Source organism: Muscardinus avellanarius (genome assembly GCF_963383645.1).
Source record: "Muscardinus avellanarius genome assembly, chromosome: 5".
Classification (NCBI taxonomy): Eukaryota; Metazoa; Chordata; class Mammalia; order Rodentia; family Gliridae; genus Muscardinus; species Muscardinus avellanarius.
In genome coordinates this window covers 76,477,987-76,495,379 of record NC_137790.1, presented here as the reverse complement: position 1 = coordinate 76,495,379, position 17,393 = coordinate 76,477,987, and the positions used below count along the sequence as shown (strand labels likewise).

Genomic DNA, 17,393 nt, shown 5'->3' with positions numbered 1-17,393 from the left:
CGCCTCACCAGCCGGCCCGAGGGCCGCCGCCGCCGCCGCTTCCCCCCGTCTCTGCGCGGGAGGCCGAGCCGCGCCCGGAGACCGGAGCAGCTCGCTCGCCGCCCCTTTCAGGGCCGAGCGCCGGCGCCTCCACCACTCCGCCCCTGCCCGGGGCGTCCGCGGCGCGCCCCGCCTCACTGAGGGCAGACGCGCCCCTCCCGCGCGGCGCGGCGCGGCCGCCCGACCCGCCCGGCCTCCCCGCGGCGCGCCCCGGGCTCCGCCATGCGGGGTGAGGGCACGAAGCAAGGGCGCGCGCCCGGCGCTCGGGTTCCTCTCGGCCCCGGATGTGACTGTTCGGCCGAGGCGCCTCGCGCCCGGCGCCTGCCGGGATTGGACGCCGCGGGTGAGGTCATCACGAGGCGCCGAGGCGGGAGCGGGGAGCGCAGGTAGGAGGCTGGGGCGGTGGGCTCCGGCTGCCTTCGGTGGCGGTCCCTCTCCGGTGGCCTAGTAGTGATCGCGCGTCCGCTCTCTTGGGCCTCTGTTTCTATGGGTTTTCCGTGTGTCATGTCGTCCGTGCTTCTTTCTCCACTTGAATGCACGAAACTTCTCTTGTTAGCCAATCCCTACTTCCCCCATCTTCGGTGTGTGTAGGATCTTTTTTCTTTCCCTCGGGCAGCTGGGGCCGTCTTTTCCTGGTCTTTTCTCTGGCTCTCGCTACTCAAGAATGTCAAAGCGTGCGTTCGGCACCTGAACACCCTCCTCACTCTTCTCCAAACCTCTAATTTGATCACCTCTAAGTACTGTTTGAGTATTAATCAAGTGCCACAGTCTTTTGGACGAAGTGTAGTATTCCCAAGTCCACCGCTTAATAGGCAGATTAAGGTTCTTATTAAAGTGAGTTCTCCAGTAGGGGGGAATGACCTAAAAACTATGTTATAATTCCAGCATTATTTAGTTATATACGTTTTCCCGTAAAGGGGGCAAAAGTTTTCTGACCTTTAAAGAACACTTAATAAAAGAACAATAAGCCGGGCGTGGTGGCGCACGCTGGTAAGCCTCGCGCTTGGGAGGCAGAGACAGGAGGATCGCGCAGGTTCGAAGCCAGCCACGCGCGCTGGCTTAGGAGACCCTATTTCCAAATAAAAATGTAAAAATAGGTCTGGGCGTGTAGCCCGGAGGTAGAAGGGCTTCCAGGAACCCCAGTACACCAGAAAAAAAAGGACAATAACAGGAGGGCATGGTGGCGCACGCTTGTAATCCCAGCACTTGGGAGGCTGAAACCGGAGGATCGCGGTTTGCGGACAGCCTTAGCTACTTAGTGAGGCCCTCTGCAACTCAGGGAGACCAGGTTTCAAAATAAAGAATAAAAAATAGGGCAGAGGGTGTAGCTCGGATGTCAAATGCCTCTGGGTACCACCCTCAGACCCGCAAAAAAACAAACAAACAACAAAAAAAAACAATAATAAGTGGGCGTGGTGGCACACACCTGTAATTCCAGTAGTTGGGAGGCTGAGACTGGAAGATCACAGGTTCGAAGACAGCCTCAGCAAGTAGTGAGACTCTCATCAACCTACTGAGACCTTGTTTCCAAATAAGAAATAAAATCGGCCAGGGGGTATAGCCTGGAGGTAGATGACCCCTGGGTTCCACTTTCAGTACCATACACACACACACAAACAACACAGCGTGAGCCAGGCACTATACCAAATCTTTCACATTTTTGTTTTGCTTTGCGGTGTTGGGGATAGAACACAGGAACTTGCAAGTGCTAGGCAAATGCTCTACAGTTGAACTATATCCTCAGCCCCCTACACCGATTTTGTGTGTGTGTGTGTGTGTGTGTGTGTGTGTGTGTGTGTGTGTGTGTGTGTTGTGGGGGGGAGTACTGGGGTTCCTGGAAACCCTTCTACCTCCGGCCTACACTCCCAGACCTATTTTGGAAACAGGGTCTCTTAAGATAGCGAGGCTGTGCATGATCTGTCTCTGCCTCCCAAGTGTGGGGATTACAAGCATAGGACACCACGCCTGGCTCCTACACCGATTTTATATACCTTTCAATACAACTCAAAGTGAGTAATTATTATAATAATAGGGTTCACAAATTCCCTTAGTAGTCAACTCTTGCAATCTTTATGTAGTAAGATACCTTGCCTGAAACTTCCTGCTCTGTGTAATCCACTTCTAGTTCGCTAATGAAAATAAAAAAACAGCAACTTCCTGCCTACTGTGATATAATTACTTGTTTATTACTTGCCAGCCCCCCCTTTTTTTCTTGACATTACTGGGAATTGAACCAAACTACACCCTCAACCCTTTTTTGTTTTAATTTTTAGTGTTTGGAGTTACAGGGGATTAAACCCAAGGGAATTCTACCTCTGGGCTAAACTCCCAGCCCGTTAAAAAATTTTTTTGAAACAGTCTCACTAAATTGCTGAGTCTGATCTCAAACCTGCAATCCTATCTAAGCCTCCCAAGTACAGGGACTACAAGTGTGTGCCACCACACCTGGCTTATTTTTTGTTTTGAAACAGGGTCTTACTAGGTTGGTAAGTGTGTCATTAGGTTGCTAAGGGTGGAACCTGCAATCCTGTCTTAACCTCCCAAATATTGGGATCACAGGCATGCACCGTGAAGCCCGGTTAGACACCAGGATTATGGGTGTAAGGCCAGCCTCAGCCCCTTCTAGAAGTTTTGTCACCAAACTCAGTAACCCCAATTTTTTCATTCTTACCAATACCAATGTCACAGCCTTTCAATCATTTTGGTTACTATTCAGCTTCACATTAATAACTTTAGAGGACTTAAACGTGTAAAGAAAGATTGACCTGCACTGATTATAGTGATGGTGACTCTCAGATATTTCCTGAATGTTAGACCAAATTTTGTTTGAAAAGACAAGTTATGCATCCTCTAAAACTTTGAGACTAAAGTAGAGTTGGTCCATTTGAGAAGGGGCTAAAGAACCACACAAAGTAAACAGCTTTAAAGCACAGACAAAAGCTGGGCGTGGTGGTGCATGCTTGTGATCCCAGCGCTTGGGAGGCTGAGACAGGAGGATCGCACAGGTTCGAAGCCAGCCTTGACTACTTAGTGAGGCTCTCAGCAACTCAGTGAGACTCTGTTTCCAAATAAAATATAAAATGGGTCTGGGAGTATAGCCCGGAGGTAGAAAAGCCCTGGGTTCCACCCCAGTGCCACCAAAAATAAAAAAAAAAAATTTTAAAAAGCACAGGCAAAGTGCTGTGGTGTATAGCATCAAAAGGCTGAGGTGGGAAGATCACTTGAGCCTAGGAGGTTGAGGTCAGCCTGGGCAACATTTGAGAACCTTGTCTTAAATACATATATATGTATGTATGTATATATATATATATATATATATTTTTTTTTTTTTTTTTAAAGAAGACACTTGAAGAAGAAAAGTGGATAAGCAAAAGTATGGTTAGAGAGGAGTGGTGATAGTAGAGATCATTCATTTTTTAAAGACTTTGGCCTTTATCCTTTGAAGGATTCCATGTGATAATTTTGGTGCTTATGTAGTCCAGTCATTGGGGTTACTTTCAGTGACATACTATCCCCTAAGTGGCCCAGATAGAATTTCAAAGTAGAAAAAGATTACCTTTATCACTCCACTCCCTCTTGTTGTTATTACACGTCTTTCTCACTTTCCCCCTCCCCCAGGTTCAGAACCCTCTAGCTGTTCAAAATTGCCACCTGTGACCTCTCTAAAAATGCTCTGAAGACACTCTGAAGACCTTGTCCTCACCCACTCCATGATCTTATTAGGTTGGAAGGAAGGAACTTATTATCTAATTAAAGTAATTCATAGTAGAATATGATTAATTGTGTTTGATCCTTTAGGTCACCACTTAGGAAAAGAGCAGCTTGTTGACTTGATACATGAATGTGGGGCTATTGTCATATAACCTATTTCTGCTGGGCTTTCCAGTCCCATTCACAGAAAAACAAGAAACAGTAGCTTACCAGCTTACCAGTTCATTTCTTTTTTTTTTTTTTTTTTTGGTACTGGGGTTTCTGGAAGCCCTTCTACCTCCGGGCTACACTCCCAGACCTATTTTATATTTTTGAAACAGGGTCTCTTAACGCTAGCACGGCTGGCTTCGAACCTGCGCGATCCTCCTGTCTCTGTCTCCCAAGCACGGGGATTACAAGCGTGTGCCACCACGCCCGGCTTACCAGTTCATTTCTTAAAAATTGTTTTGATTGAACCCAAATTTAATTACCATTCTCCACTGCCTTTCTACTATAGCAGTCTATTTAACATTTTTTCATCTTTTTACCTGCCCTTGTTTAACACGTTGTTGTTGTTGTTTGGTATTAGGGATTAAACCCAGGAGTAGTCTACCCCCAAGCTATACCCCTAGCCCGATTTTTTTTTTTTTTTTTTTTTTTTTTTGGTGTGTGTGTGTGTGTGTGTGTATGTGTGTGGGTCTGGAGATGGAACCCAGGGGCATTTGGCCTCCGAGCTACACCCCCTGCCCTATTTTTTATTCTTTATTTTGAAACCAGGTCTCACTGAGTTGCAGAGGGCCTCACTAAGTAGCTGAGGCTGTCCTTGAACCACGATCCTCCTGTCTCAGCCTCCCGTATGCTGGGATTACAAGCATGCGCCACCACACCCGGCTTCCCTGCCCTTTTTGTATTCTTTATTTTGAAACAGGGTCTCACTAAGTTGCAGGGTGTCACTAAGTAGCTGAGGCTCTCCGCAAACCGCGATCCTCCAGTCTCAGTCTCCTGAATGCTGGGATTACAAGCGTGTGCCACCACACCCGGCTCCCTAGCCCGATTTTATTTTTTATTTTGAAACAAGATCTTACAAAGTTGCTGAGGATAACATCCAACCTTGGATCCTCTTATCTCAGCCTCTCAGATACTAGGATTACAGATGTGTGCCACCAGGCCCAGCTTGTTTAACACTTTATTGGTGGTGTTTTGGTATTTCAATTAACATAATTTTATAGATGAAACATGATTTTGGAGGCTCTAGTTGAATCCCTGATCAGTATTCTGCATGATAAACACTGACAGACTAAAAAACCTCACAGAGTGTATAGATTTTTAAGGCTTTTTTTTTTTTTTGCGGGTCTGAAGATGGAACCCAGAGGCTTTGACCTCTGACCTACATCCCCTGCCCGATTTTTTATTCTTTATTTTGAAACAGGGTCTCACTGAGTTGTGGAGGGCCTCACTAAGTAGCTGAGGCTGTCCGCGAACCGTGATCCTCAGGTCTCAGCCTCCCAAATGCTGGGATTACAAGCATGTGCCACGCCCAGCTTTCTTTTGTTTGTTTGTTTTTTACATTCCTCATAATAGGTCTTTACTTTTATGTGTATGTGTGTTTGTGGTACTAGGATTGGAACCCAGAGGCATTCTACCTCTGAGCTATCCCTCCAGCCCTATTTTTTATTTTACATTTATTTATTTATTTATTCGTACTGGGATTGAACTCAGAGACATTCTAACTTACAGCTGATTTTATTTCTTATTTTGGAAATAGGACCTTGCTAGGTTAATGAGAATCTCATTACTTGCTGAGGCTTTTCTTGAATACTGTTATCTTCCTGTCTCAGCCTCTCAAGTACAGGGATTATAGGCGTGTACCACTTTACTCAGCCTTATTTTTATTTTAAAGCAGAAGCTCACCAGGTTAATGAGAGCTTCACTACTTGCTGCAGCTGTCCTCCAACCTGGGATCCTCCTGTCTCTGCCTCCCAGGTACTGAGATTAGAGGTGTTCACCACCAAGTCCATCTCAGATCTTTATTTTTGTTTTTCTGACTAGGTAGTTCGTCAGTAACTATTATCCATATGATTTAAGGAATAGATATTTATTTTATTTTATTTTGGTGGTGGCACTAGGGATTGAACCCAGTCAGTGGTATTCTACCACTGACATACCTCTCTAGATCTTTTTATTTGTTTGTTTGTTGTACTTGGGGTGGAACCCAGGGGTTTTTCTACCTCCGGGCTATACTCCCAGACCTATTTTATACTTTATTTGGAAACAGGGTCTCACTAAGTTTCTGAGAGTCTCACTAAGTAGCTGAGGCTGGCTTTGAACCTGTGCGATCCTCTTGTCTCAGCCTCCCAAAGGCTGGGATTACAAACATGCACCACCATGCCCGGGTTGACCATTTTATTTTGAAACAGGGTCTTGCTAAATTGCCGGGGCTGGCCTCAAAATTTCAATTCAAGTACTAGAATTACAGACATGTGCCACTGTGCCCAGCGCAAAAAAGCAAATTTTTTTTTTTTTTTTTTTTGGTGGTACTGGGGTTCCTGGAAGCCCTTCTACCTCCGGGCTACACTCCCAGACCTCTTTTTACATTTTATATTTGGAAACAGGGTCTCCTAAGCCAGCGCGCACCCCTGGCTTCGAACCTGCGCGATCCTCCTGTCTCTGCCTCCCAAGCGCGGGGATTACAAGCGTGCGCCACCACGCCCGGCAAAAAAAGCAAATCTTAAAGCTGTAAAGAACAGACTTATTGACTATAAAGTTGATTCATCACAGCAAAGTTAAAACCCTAAATTACAGCCAGGCGTGGTGGCGCACACTTGTAATCAAGAGGCTGAGACCAGAGGATTGTGGTTTGTGGACAGCCTCAGCTACTTAGTGAGGCCCTCTGCAACTGAGTGAGACTCTGTTTTGAAATAAGGAATAAAAAATAGGGCAGGGGGTGTAGCTCGGAAGTAGAATTCCCCTGGGTTCCATCCCCAGACCCGCTAAATAAATAAATTAATAAATAACCCTAAGTTAATGGTTAAGCAAAATTATTTATAGCTTAAATTCCTTTTTTTTTTTTTTTTTTTTGATACTGGTGATGGAACCCAGGGACATTCTACCTCCAAGCTACACCCCAGCCCTATTTTTTAATTCTTTATTTTAAAACAGGGTCTCAGTGAGTTGCAATCGTCCTCACTAAGTAGCTGAGGCTGTCCACAAACCACAATCCTCCTGTCTCAGCCTCCTGAATGCTGGGATTACAAGTATGCACCATCACACCCTGTTTTAAAATTCCTTTTTTAATAGTTCATTTTAAGCCAGACATGGTGGGCCATGCTTGTAATCCCAGTACTTGGGAGGATGAGATAGGAGAAGCAAAGGTTCACAGCCAGCCTCAGCTAATAGTTAATATTATATTTTATGGTAGAATTACATGCACACACACACACACACACACACACACACACACATTTGGTATTGGGGATTACCACCACCATGCCTGGTTGGATAATACCTTTACCATAAGATATGTCAGTCTGACAGTGTCTAAGCCTAAAAACATCAGTACCTTTGTTTAAAATAATTTAGGAACTAAGAATAAAGCTCAGTGGTAGAGTGTATCCTTAGCTTCATGGGGCCCTGGGTTCAATCTCCAGCACCAAATTAACAAAATCATATGTACCTTTTTCTTGGCTTCTATGGAACCTTTGGCAAGAATCTCTGTTATGGCAGAAGATTATTTAACTACCATTTTAATGCTTGTCAGCAAAAGCAAACCACCAGAGTTCCCTGTCTTTACCTCTCTATGAGTCGTTTCCTCTCCAAACCTCTCCTTTAAATGTTATTTGCTCCAGTCTCTATTTCATTAGTTTCTTCTGTATACTGATTGAGTCCTTCTGCTGAAAAATGCTTTTGTCTTTTCCCCTATTTTGTCATCTTTATGCAAATTGCTATATCTGATTCTATGACCATGTTTCTGTTTATTACTAATAGATCAGCAATTTTTTGCCATCTAATTAGTGATTTTGTAGCAGAGAGAAGGTAAAAGTGGGAGGGAAAAAGCAGTTTTGTACTGAGAATGCAAACTTGAGGCATATTGCCAGATTGTTTTACATGGTTTTTCAAAACAGTATTAGAAAATTTATTTTTGTACCATTGGACTAAATTCAAGTATCTTATCTGAAAATAGTAAAGTAACTCGGAGATTTTTTTTTTTTTTTGGTAAATTCTCTCTTGGCTTGTGAAATGAAAAACTAAATTTGTCCAGATTTGTTTTCTTTTATCTGACTATGAGAGTTGTATAAATTGCCCTGATTTCCTTTTGAGCCCTGACCAACAGGCAGGTGAAATAGGGAAGTATTTTGTGTATATATCTGGGATATATAGACAAAATATCTGGGATTCTTAGAGGAGCAGGAATCTAAGTTTTGCACATTCATGCTACTAGGAAAGTACAGATACTGATTAAAAATATGTGAGCACATTTAAAAGCAGTAATTAATTATTAAGAGCATTTGCTTATTTTCTGTACTTTCAAAGCATGCTAACAAAATTATTGTCAAATGGAATTGTGAAACTGGGCGTGGTGGTGCACGCTTGTAATCCCAGCATTCAGGAGGCTGAGACAGGAGGATCATGGTTCAGGGAGAGCCTTGGCTACTTAGTGAGGTCCCTTGCAACTCAATGAGACCCTATTTCAAAATAAAGAATACAAAATAGGGCTGGGGGTGTAGCTTAGAGGTAGAATGCCCCTGGGTTCTATCCCCAGTACTGTTAAAAAAAATGGAATTGTGAGAAAAAAAATCTTCATTATTTAAACATTTGAGATTCCTTATTAGATCCTTGTGCAAATCCTGAGCCAAGTAACCTTGAATGGATTATTTAACATTCTGATACCAGCTTTTTTTTTTTTTTTTGAAGATTTAAAGAAGTTTATTAGAAAGATAGAAATACAGAAAATAGAAATACAGCTCCATACCAGACTGGCATGGAAGGTGACTGGAAATGAATACACCCTAAGATGGCTTTTTTTTGTGTGTGTGTGGTACTGGGGGTGGAACCCAGAGGCTTTCTACCTCCGGGCTCTACTCCCAGACATATTTTTTATATTTTATTTGGAAACAGGGTCTCACTAAGTTGCTGAGAGCCTCACTAAGTAACTGAGGCTGGCTTCGAACCTGTGCGATCCTCCTGTCTCAGCCTCCCAAGCGTGGGGATTACAAGCGTGTGCCACCATGCCCGGCCTCTTGATTCCAGTTGTTTCTTTGTTTTTTGGTTTTTTTTTTTTGTTCTAGGGATTAAACCTAGGATTAACTGGGTGTGGTGGCAAATGCCTGTAATCCCAGTACTTGGGAGATTAAAACAGAAGGATTGAGTTTGAAACCAGCCTTAGCAAATTAGTGAAGCTTTCAATAACCTAGTGAGACCCTGTTTCCAGTCAAAAAACAAAACAGGGACGGAGATGCAGCTTGAAGGTAGAATGCCCCTAAATTCAATTCCCACTGTCTGTCTGTCTGTCTGTCTGTCTGTCTGTCTGTCTCTCTCTCTCTCTCTCTCTCTCTCTCTCTCTCGCACGCGCGCGCACACACACACACACACACACACACACACACACACACACACACCAAGCCTTTGCATGTGTTAGGTAAGCATTCTATCAGGGAGCTATACCTCATCCCTGAGACTCAGTTTCTGGTGGTAATATCCCATGGTATACTTTTTTTTTTTTTTTTTTTTTTTTTTTTTTTGGTGGTACTGGGGTTCCTGGAAACCCTTCTACCTTCGGGCTTCATTCCCAGACATATTTTATATTTTTATTTAGAAACAGGGTCTCTTAAGCCATCAAGGCTGGCTTCAAACCAGCATGATCCTCCTGTCTCCGCCTCCCAAGCGCGGGGATTACAAGCCTGCGCCACCATGCTCGGCTCATGGTATACATTTTTAAACAGTAGACCTGGGTATTGTGGCGCACACCTGTAATCTCTAGTTCTTGGGAGGTTGAGACAGAAGGATTGCAGCCTCAGCAAGTAGTGAGACTCTCATCAACCTAGCAAGAGCCTGTTTCAAAGTAAAAATAAAATAAGAACTGGGGGTGTAGTTTAGAGGTAGAATGCCCCTGGGTTCATCCCCAGTACCACAAAATTACTTAATTTAAAAAGTAGTATTAAGCCAGGTGTGGTGGCGCACGCTTGTAATCCCCGCGCTTGGGAGGCTGAGATAGGAGGATCACACAGGTTCGAAGCCAGCCTCAGCTACTGAGTGAGGCTCTCAAGCAACTTAGTGAGACCCTGTTTCCAAATAAAATATAAAATAGGTCTGGGAGCATAGCCCGGAGGTAGAAAGTCCCTGGGTTCCACCCCCAGTACCACCTAATAATAGTAATAATAATAATAATAATAATAATAATAATAATAATAAATAAAATAAAAAGTAATATTAAAGCTGAGCATGGTGGTACACTCTTGTAATCCCAGCATTTGGGAGGCTGAGACAGGAGGATTGGGGTTCATGGACAGCCTCCGTTACTTAGTGAAGCCCTTTACAATTCAGTGAGACCCTGTTTCAAAATAAAGAGTAAAAATAGGGCTGGGGTTGTATCTTGGAGGTAGAATGCCCTGGGTTCCATCTCCAGCACCACACACACACACAAAAGTAATATTAAGAGTATTTGTTGGGCACTCATTATGTACCAGGTGCCATTATATGTGTTTTACAGATATTATCATTTGATCCTCTCGATCCTATGAAATGGGTGTTGTTATTTTATTCATTCTATGGAGAAGGAAAACGAGTGCCTTGCACAGCCAGCCTGCTAGTACAAACCTGGGGAATCTAGCTGCAGCGCTCGCACTCTCGAACATTATCCACATGAAAGGTGTAATCTGATGATTGTACTGTCTTCTCTTTAAAAAAAAAAATCCTAGGTTTAGTGTTTATTCTTACACAAATCTCATGTCAAAGACTAGAGGACCAAGCTTACCCAGGTCCCTGATGGCAAGGGAAACCCTCTTAGGCATGTGCTAGCTAGTATATCACAGCCCTGTGTTCAGTTAGGCTCTTAGTGAATTTTTTATTTTGGAGTGATTGAGTTTAAGATGTCTTTTTAAAATAATTTAAATGAAGTATTGCTTATTACATTTGTCTCCTACTGTCAAGTTCTTGTATAAAACATGATACAGTTTTTCCCCCTTTCACAGAGTCTCATGGGCCATCATGACAATGAAATGGACTGGTGGACATTCTTCTCCTGTTCTCTGCCTGAATGCAAGTAAAGATGGGCTAGTGGCTTCTGGAGCAGAGGGTGGAGATCTCATGGCTTGGGGCGAAGATGGGACTCCATTAGGAGGCACTCGGTTCCAGGGGTCTGATGATGTTAGCAGTGTCGTATTTTCTCACTCCTGCCCCACCAAGCTCTATGCCTCACATGGAGAAACTATTAGCATACTGGATGTCAGGTCCCTCAAAGGTTGCCTGGACCATTTTCATGTGAATGAAGAAGAAATCAATTGTCTCTCATTGAATGAAACTGAAAACCTACTGGCTTCTGCTGATGACTCCGGAGCAATCAAAATCCTAGACTTGGAAAATAAGAAAGTTAGCAGATCCCTGAAGAGACATTCCAATATCTGTTCCTCTGTAGCTTTTCGACCTCAGAGGCCTCAGAGCCTAGTGTCATGTGGCCTGGATATGCAGGTGATGCTTTTGCAAAGAGTTCTTGGGTAATTTCTGAATGGGATTTTCTAACAGAATCAATTGGAGGTTTCTTTTGGGGTGGCAGTGCTGGGAAGTGAACCCAGGGCCTTGTACATGCTAAGCATATACACTACCAATGAGCTATATCACCAGCCCTCAGAATCAAGTTATTGATCAGTATTGCATTCTATCCTCTACTGACATGTCTTATCCTTTTATAAACCATAAACTTCTACATTGAATACTCCCTGACAAAACCTAGTAGGTTTTATTTACAGAGTAATCATTAATCCTGTAGTCTTCATTTCCCTACCTTTTATCACACTTCTGGTAAGCCAGGTGTGCTGGTGTACACTTATAATCCCAGTACTTGAAAGGCAGAAGCAGGAGGGTCTCAGGTTCTCGGCCAGCTTCAGCAACCTCCTGAGGCCCTCCACAACTTAGTGAGACCCTGTTTCAAAATAAAACACAATAATAGGACTGGGGTTGTATCTCGGAGGTAAAATGCCTGAGTTCAATCCTCAGTACCACACACACGGAAATTAATAAATAAGTAAATAAATAATTATTTGATTCTAAACCTGTCTAAACAAAGGGGAATGCTGAGAGCAGAGTTGATCCACTTACTCTCTGCAAACTCTGTGTAACTTAAAAGGAAAGTTGGACAGCTTGGCTCTGTTTTTACTTTAAAATTCTGGAGTACATTAATTGGAATAATGTGTGTTGGCCAGGATCAGAGTGTCGCATACAATGCTGGGTTTTGAGAGCAACGTCACAAATTTTAATTTGAATCCAGAATTTGATTTGAATTCAAAGGAAGACCACCAGAATAAGTAGACATATTTAGAAACTCCATAATTATGGGGGAGCTAGAGATATTTAATACTTTTCTTGAGGGATAAAATGAAATGTGCTGGTTTAAATAACAGAAGTTAAAGCTGTACATGGTGGTGCACACCTGTAATTTCAGTACTTGGGAGGCTGAGACTGGAGGATCGCAGGTTTGAGGACAGCCTCAGCAAGTGATCAACCTAGTGAGACCCTATTTCAAAATAAAAAAATAGGGTGGGGAGTATAGAATGTCTCCTACTGCCAAGTTTGGAGGTAGAATGACCCTGGATTCAATCCCCAGTACCACAAAAAGATAAAAATAAATAGCAGAAGTTAGGGTCAAGCATGGTGGCACATGTCTGTAATTTTAGTACTTGGAGGCTGAGACAGGAGAATCACAGGTTCGAGGACAGCCTCAACAGCTTAGTGAGGCTCTCATTGATTTAGTGAAACCCTGTTTCCAAATAATAAATAAAACAGAGCTGGGGGTATAGCCCAGAGGTAGAGTTTTCAAATCAGGGATGGCAGTGCATACTTGTAATCCCAGCACTTGGGAAGCTGAGACAAGAGGATCATGGGTTTGTGGACAGCCTCAGCTACTTAAGTTGCCCTCTGCAACTTGGTGAGAACCTGTTCAAAATAAAAGAATAAAAATAGGGCTGGGGGTGTAGCTTAGAGGTAGAATTCCCCTGGGTTCAATCCCTAGTATTGAGGGGGGAAAAAAATCTGGTATCCTCCTGTCTCAGCTTCCCAGAAACTGGAGTTACAGGCATACACTGCTATGCCGGGATTTTTTTTTTTTTTTAATAGGATTTCACTGAGTTGCTGAGTCTAGCCTCGAACCTGTGGTCCTCCTGTCTCACCCTCTCAAGATAGAATTACAGGTGTTTGACACCATGTCCAGCCTGAGCAGGGCTATTTTGATGTTCGCGTTCACTTTTTTTTTTTTTTTTTTCAGAACTGGGGGTTGAACCCAGGAGCATTCTACCTCTGAGCTACACCCCCAGCCCTATTTTTTATTCTTTATTTTGAAACTGGGTCTCACTGAGTTGCAAAGGGCCTCATTAAGTAGCTGAGGCTGGCTATGAACCACAATCCTCCTATCTCAGCCTCTTAAATGTTGGGATAACAAGCATGCGCCACCATGCCCGGCTCCTTTATTTTGAAACAGGGTCTCACAACTAAGTTGCGGAGGGCCTCACAAATTGCTGAGGCTGTCTGCAAACCTGCAATCCTCCTGTCTCAGCCTCCCAAGTACTGGAATTGCAAGCGTGCGCCACCATGCCCGACTTTGCAGTCATTTCTGAACATTTGCTAGTGTCTGCTTTCTCTCCCTTTGACTTTTCTTTCTTTCTTTCTTTCTTTCTTTCTTTCTTTCTTTCTTTCTTTCTTTCTTTCTTTCTTTTTCAGAACACACAAGCCTCAAACCCTTTTATTCTTTTCCTCAACTTCTAGCTCTCCTACATAGTATGTCAGCTACTGATTGAGCTGATTGAGAAATTTAGTGTGAAACACCTTGGAGGCTTTGGCAGTTAGGAACAATAAAGAAACATAAAAAGTGGTGGTAATAGTGCTTGCCTAGCATGTGCAAGGCCTTGGGTTTGATCCCCAGCACTGAGAAAGAGAAAAAAACAGCAGCCGCATAAAGGGGCGATATCCACACAGGAGCAATCTGGAATCCTTGATACTTGGAAGTAACTCTCAAATTGGTAGAATCTGGGATGACTCAACACATTTAGATAATTTAAGTCAAATACAAAAATGTTTCAGCTGCTAAAGACATGTTGGGTGCAGTTTGTTTTACTGCCATAGGAGGACAGAAAATATAATCCTGGCATTCAAGGAGCTGTATGAGAAAGAACTGGGGTACCTGCCAGTACAGTTAAGCTAACAGATTCTGTAATGTCAGTTTTCCTTGTGTTCAGATTTTTTAATAGCAACAGTGGGGATAATCTTGTCAGTTGGTATCTGTGCATTTTGCTATCTAATCAAGTTCAAGCTTATCCTGATATCCATTAAAAAAGGTGCGTTATAAAAAGCTATCTGGCTGGAAGTGGTGGCACTAATCTCAGTACCTGGGAGGCTGAGCAACTTATCAAGGCTGTCAGCAACTGTGACCCTGTTTCAAAATAAAATAGGGCTGGGATGTATCACAGAGATAGAATGCCCCTGGGTTCAACCCCTAATATCCCAACACTCAAAAAGTTATCTCTTGTTTTTGAAAGTCCTGATGTTTTTCTTACCGGTTCTTTTGGCATGGAAAAAGAATGAATCAGTATATTATAGTATAAAATCCATTAATAAAGCTTATTTTGTTTTAAGCAAGTTTTAATTACTATTTCATTTAAATCAACTAGTAGATCCAAAATCATGATAGGGAATAATAATATTAAGCCAAATTTAACATCAAGATGTTAGATTAATCAGAAAATACTTTAGGGATTTCTGCTCTTTTCCAGGCTAGACATTAGCAAAGATGAATTAAATCTCAGGTTTATCTGCCCAGCCAGCAGTATATGTCAATTGATAGATTAGGAATGCCATGCATGGTATAGTAATAGTAATTCTATACCATTACTAATAGTAATTAGTAATACTAATAGTAATTACTAATAGTAATTCTAGCTACTTGGGAGACATGAAGATCACAAGTTTGAGGCCAGCCTGGGCAACTTAGACCATGTCTCAAAATAAAAAGAGCTCAGTGGTATAGCTTAGTGTTAGAGAGCTTGCCTAACATGTGCAAGGCCCTAGATTCAATCTCCAGTACCATAAAAACAAAGATTAGGAACTGTGTATGATGTAGAGAAGTAGGCTGGGATAGTTAGGAAGGCCACCTTGAAGGGACAAGGACTTGAGCTTAAGCCATAAGGGTGAGTAATTTGGGCAATGTGAAAGGAAAAAAAGAGCCATTCCAGTCAGAAATTATTTCTATGATATTCCAGATTTAGTTTACTTAGTTGGTAGGCCTTTCTACTTGTAACCTATGTAGATTAAAATTAATAGATTTTATATTTTTAGTTGGGGTTTTGTTGTTGTTTGATGTTTTGTTTGTTTTGAAACAGGGTCTCACTATGTTTCCCAGGCTGGCCTTCAACTCCTATGTTCTGGTGATCCTCCTGCCTCAGCTTCCTGAGGAACTGGGACTACAGATCCCTATCACCATGTTCTGCGTGACTGGAAGCTGCTTGCTTAACAATTATACTTTATGCCAGGCATGGTGGCGCACTCTTGTAATCCCAGCATTTGGGAGGCTGAGACCAGAGGATCACAGTTCGCAGATAGCCTCAGCTATTTAGTAAAGCCCTCTGCAACTTAGTGAGACCCTGTTTCAAAATAAAGAATAAATTAGCCGGGCGTGGTGGCACACACTTGTAATCCCCGTGCTTGAGAGGGGGAGACAGGAGGATCGCGCAGGTTTGAATCCAGCTGTGCTGGTTTTAGAGACCCTGTTTCCAAATAAAAAAGTATAAAATAGGTCTGGGAGTGTAGCCTGGAGGTAGAAGGGTTTCCAGGAACCCCAGTACCACCATAAATAAATAAATAAATTTATTTATTTATTTATTTATTAACTAATTAATTAATAAGAATAAATGTAAAAAAAACAGGGCCGGGTGTGGTGGTGCACACTTGTAATCTCCGCGCTTGGGAGGTGGAGACAGGAGGATCGCGCAAATAAAAAACTATATAAAATAGGTCTGGGAGTGTAGCCCGGAGGTAGAAGGGCTTCCAGGAACCCCAGTACCACCCAAAAAAAAAAAAATTATACTTTAATGGGATCTTTTCATCATCATTTATTTAGGATCTTGTTTTATAAACTCTACCTTCCCATTTGTGTTCTAGTTTTAATCCAGTTTTAGGTAGCACTCCACTAGTAGATTGTAGTGGGGTCTGTTTTTTTGTTTTTGTTTTTTGTTTTTGCAGTACTGAGGCTTCAGCCCAGGGGCAGTCTACCTCCAGGCTATACCCCCAGCCCTATTTTATTTTTTATTTGGAAACAGGATCTCTCTAAGTTGCTGAGAGCCTCACTAAGTTGCTGAGGCTGACTTCGAACCTGCGATCCTCCTGTCTCAGCCTCACAAGCACTGGGATTACAAGTGTTTGCCATCGCACACAGCTTTGTTTTTAAAATACTGCTGAGAATGTATCCAACTGATCGTTCTCAGACTACTTTGATAATTTTCTTAGAAACTGAATAAGCACTGTTGAGCAAAATGGCTAGAACTCTGTATGACTGTAATTTCATCCTACTTAAAGGTGATGCTGTGGAATCTTCAGAAGGCCCGGCCACTTTGGATTACAAATTTACAGGAGGATGACATAGAAGAAATGGAAGGCCCACACTCTCCTGGTCAGCTCTTAAACCCTGCTCTAGCCCACTCTGTTTCTGTGGCATCGTGTGGCAATATTTTTAGTTGTGGTGCAGAAGATGGGAAGGTTCGAGTTTTTAGGGTGACAGGAGTCAAGTGTGAGCAAGAACTAGGATTTAAGGGCCACAGTTTGGGGGTATCCCATGTCTCCTTTCTGCCAGAATCTTATTTCCTGCTTACTGGAGGGAATGATGGGAAGATAATGGTGTGGGATGTGAACAGTGAAATTGAGAAGAAACAGAAGAGTCCCACAAAACATACCCACAGAAAGAAGGCTAACAGAGCAACTTACAAGCAGAGGAGCAACACTAATGCCTCAGGAACAGAGGAGGAAGAAAATGGAAAAATTTCACCCAAGCTAAATATTGAACATGGAGAAAAAGTGAACTGGCTTTTGAGTACAAAAATAAAGGGACACCAAAATATATTGGTAGCTGACCAAACTAGTTGTATATCTGTATACCCCTTAAATGAATTTCAAATCCAATAAAAACATTTGAAGAACTGTAGCAAGACTTCAGATTAAAAAAAATTCTGCTGCATTTAAACTATCATATAAAGAATCATACCATTTCACTGTATAAATTTTAAGACATGTGAACAGAAAAAGATGGTTGAATAAAACTTTATATGATTAATGATATACTAAAATTTGGAGAAAGAGAACTAATATTGAATATTAACTATGTACTGGCCATTCTACATATATTTCATATTCCAGATCAGTGAAGTAGGTGATTCCCCTTCCCCCCATTGTATTGGTATAGGAATCAAGACTCG

At 42.5% G+C, this 17,393-nt stretch overlaps 1 protein-coding gene across 1 annotated transcript; it reads left to right on the top strand.

The window, feature by feature from the left end:
- The first annotated feature begins 10,923 nt into the window (after window positions 1-10,923).
- Window positions 10,924-17,161, top strand: WDR53 (WD repeat domain 53). Its single transcript, XM_080695527.1, has 2 exons — window positions 10,924-11,412; window positions 16,501-17,161. Exons 1-2 carry the CDS (start codon window positions 10,933-10,935, stop codon window positions 17,101-17,103), a joined length of 1,083 nt encoding a protein of 360 aa, XP_080551653.1. The 5' UTR covers window positions 10,924-10,932; the 3' UTR covers window positions 17,104-17,161.
- Window positions 17,162-17,393: the final 232 nt, after the last annotated feature.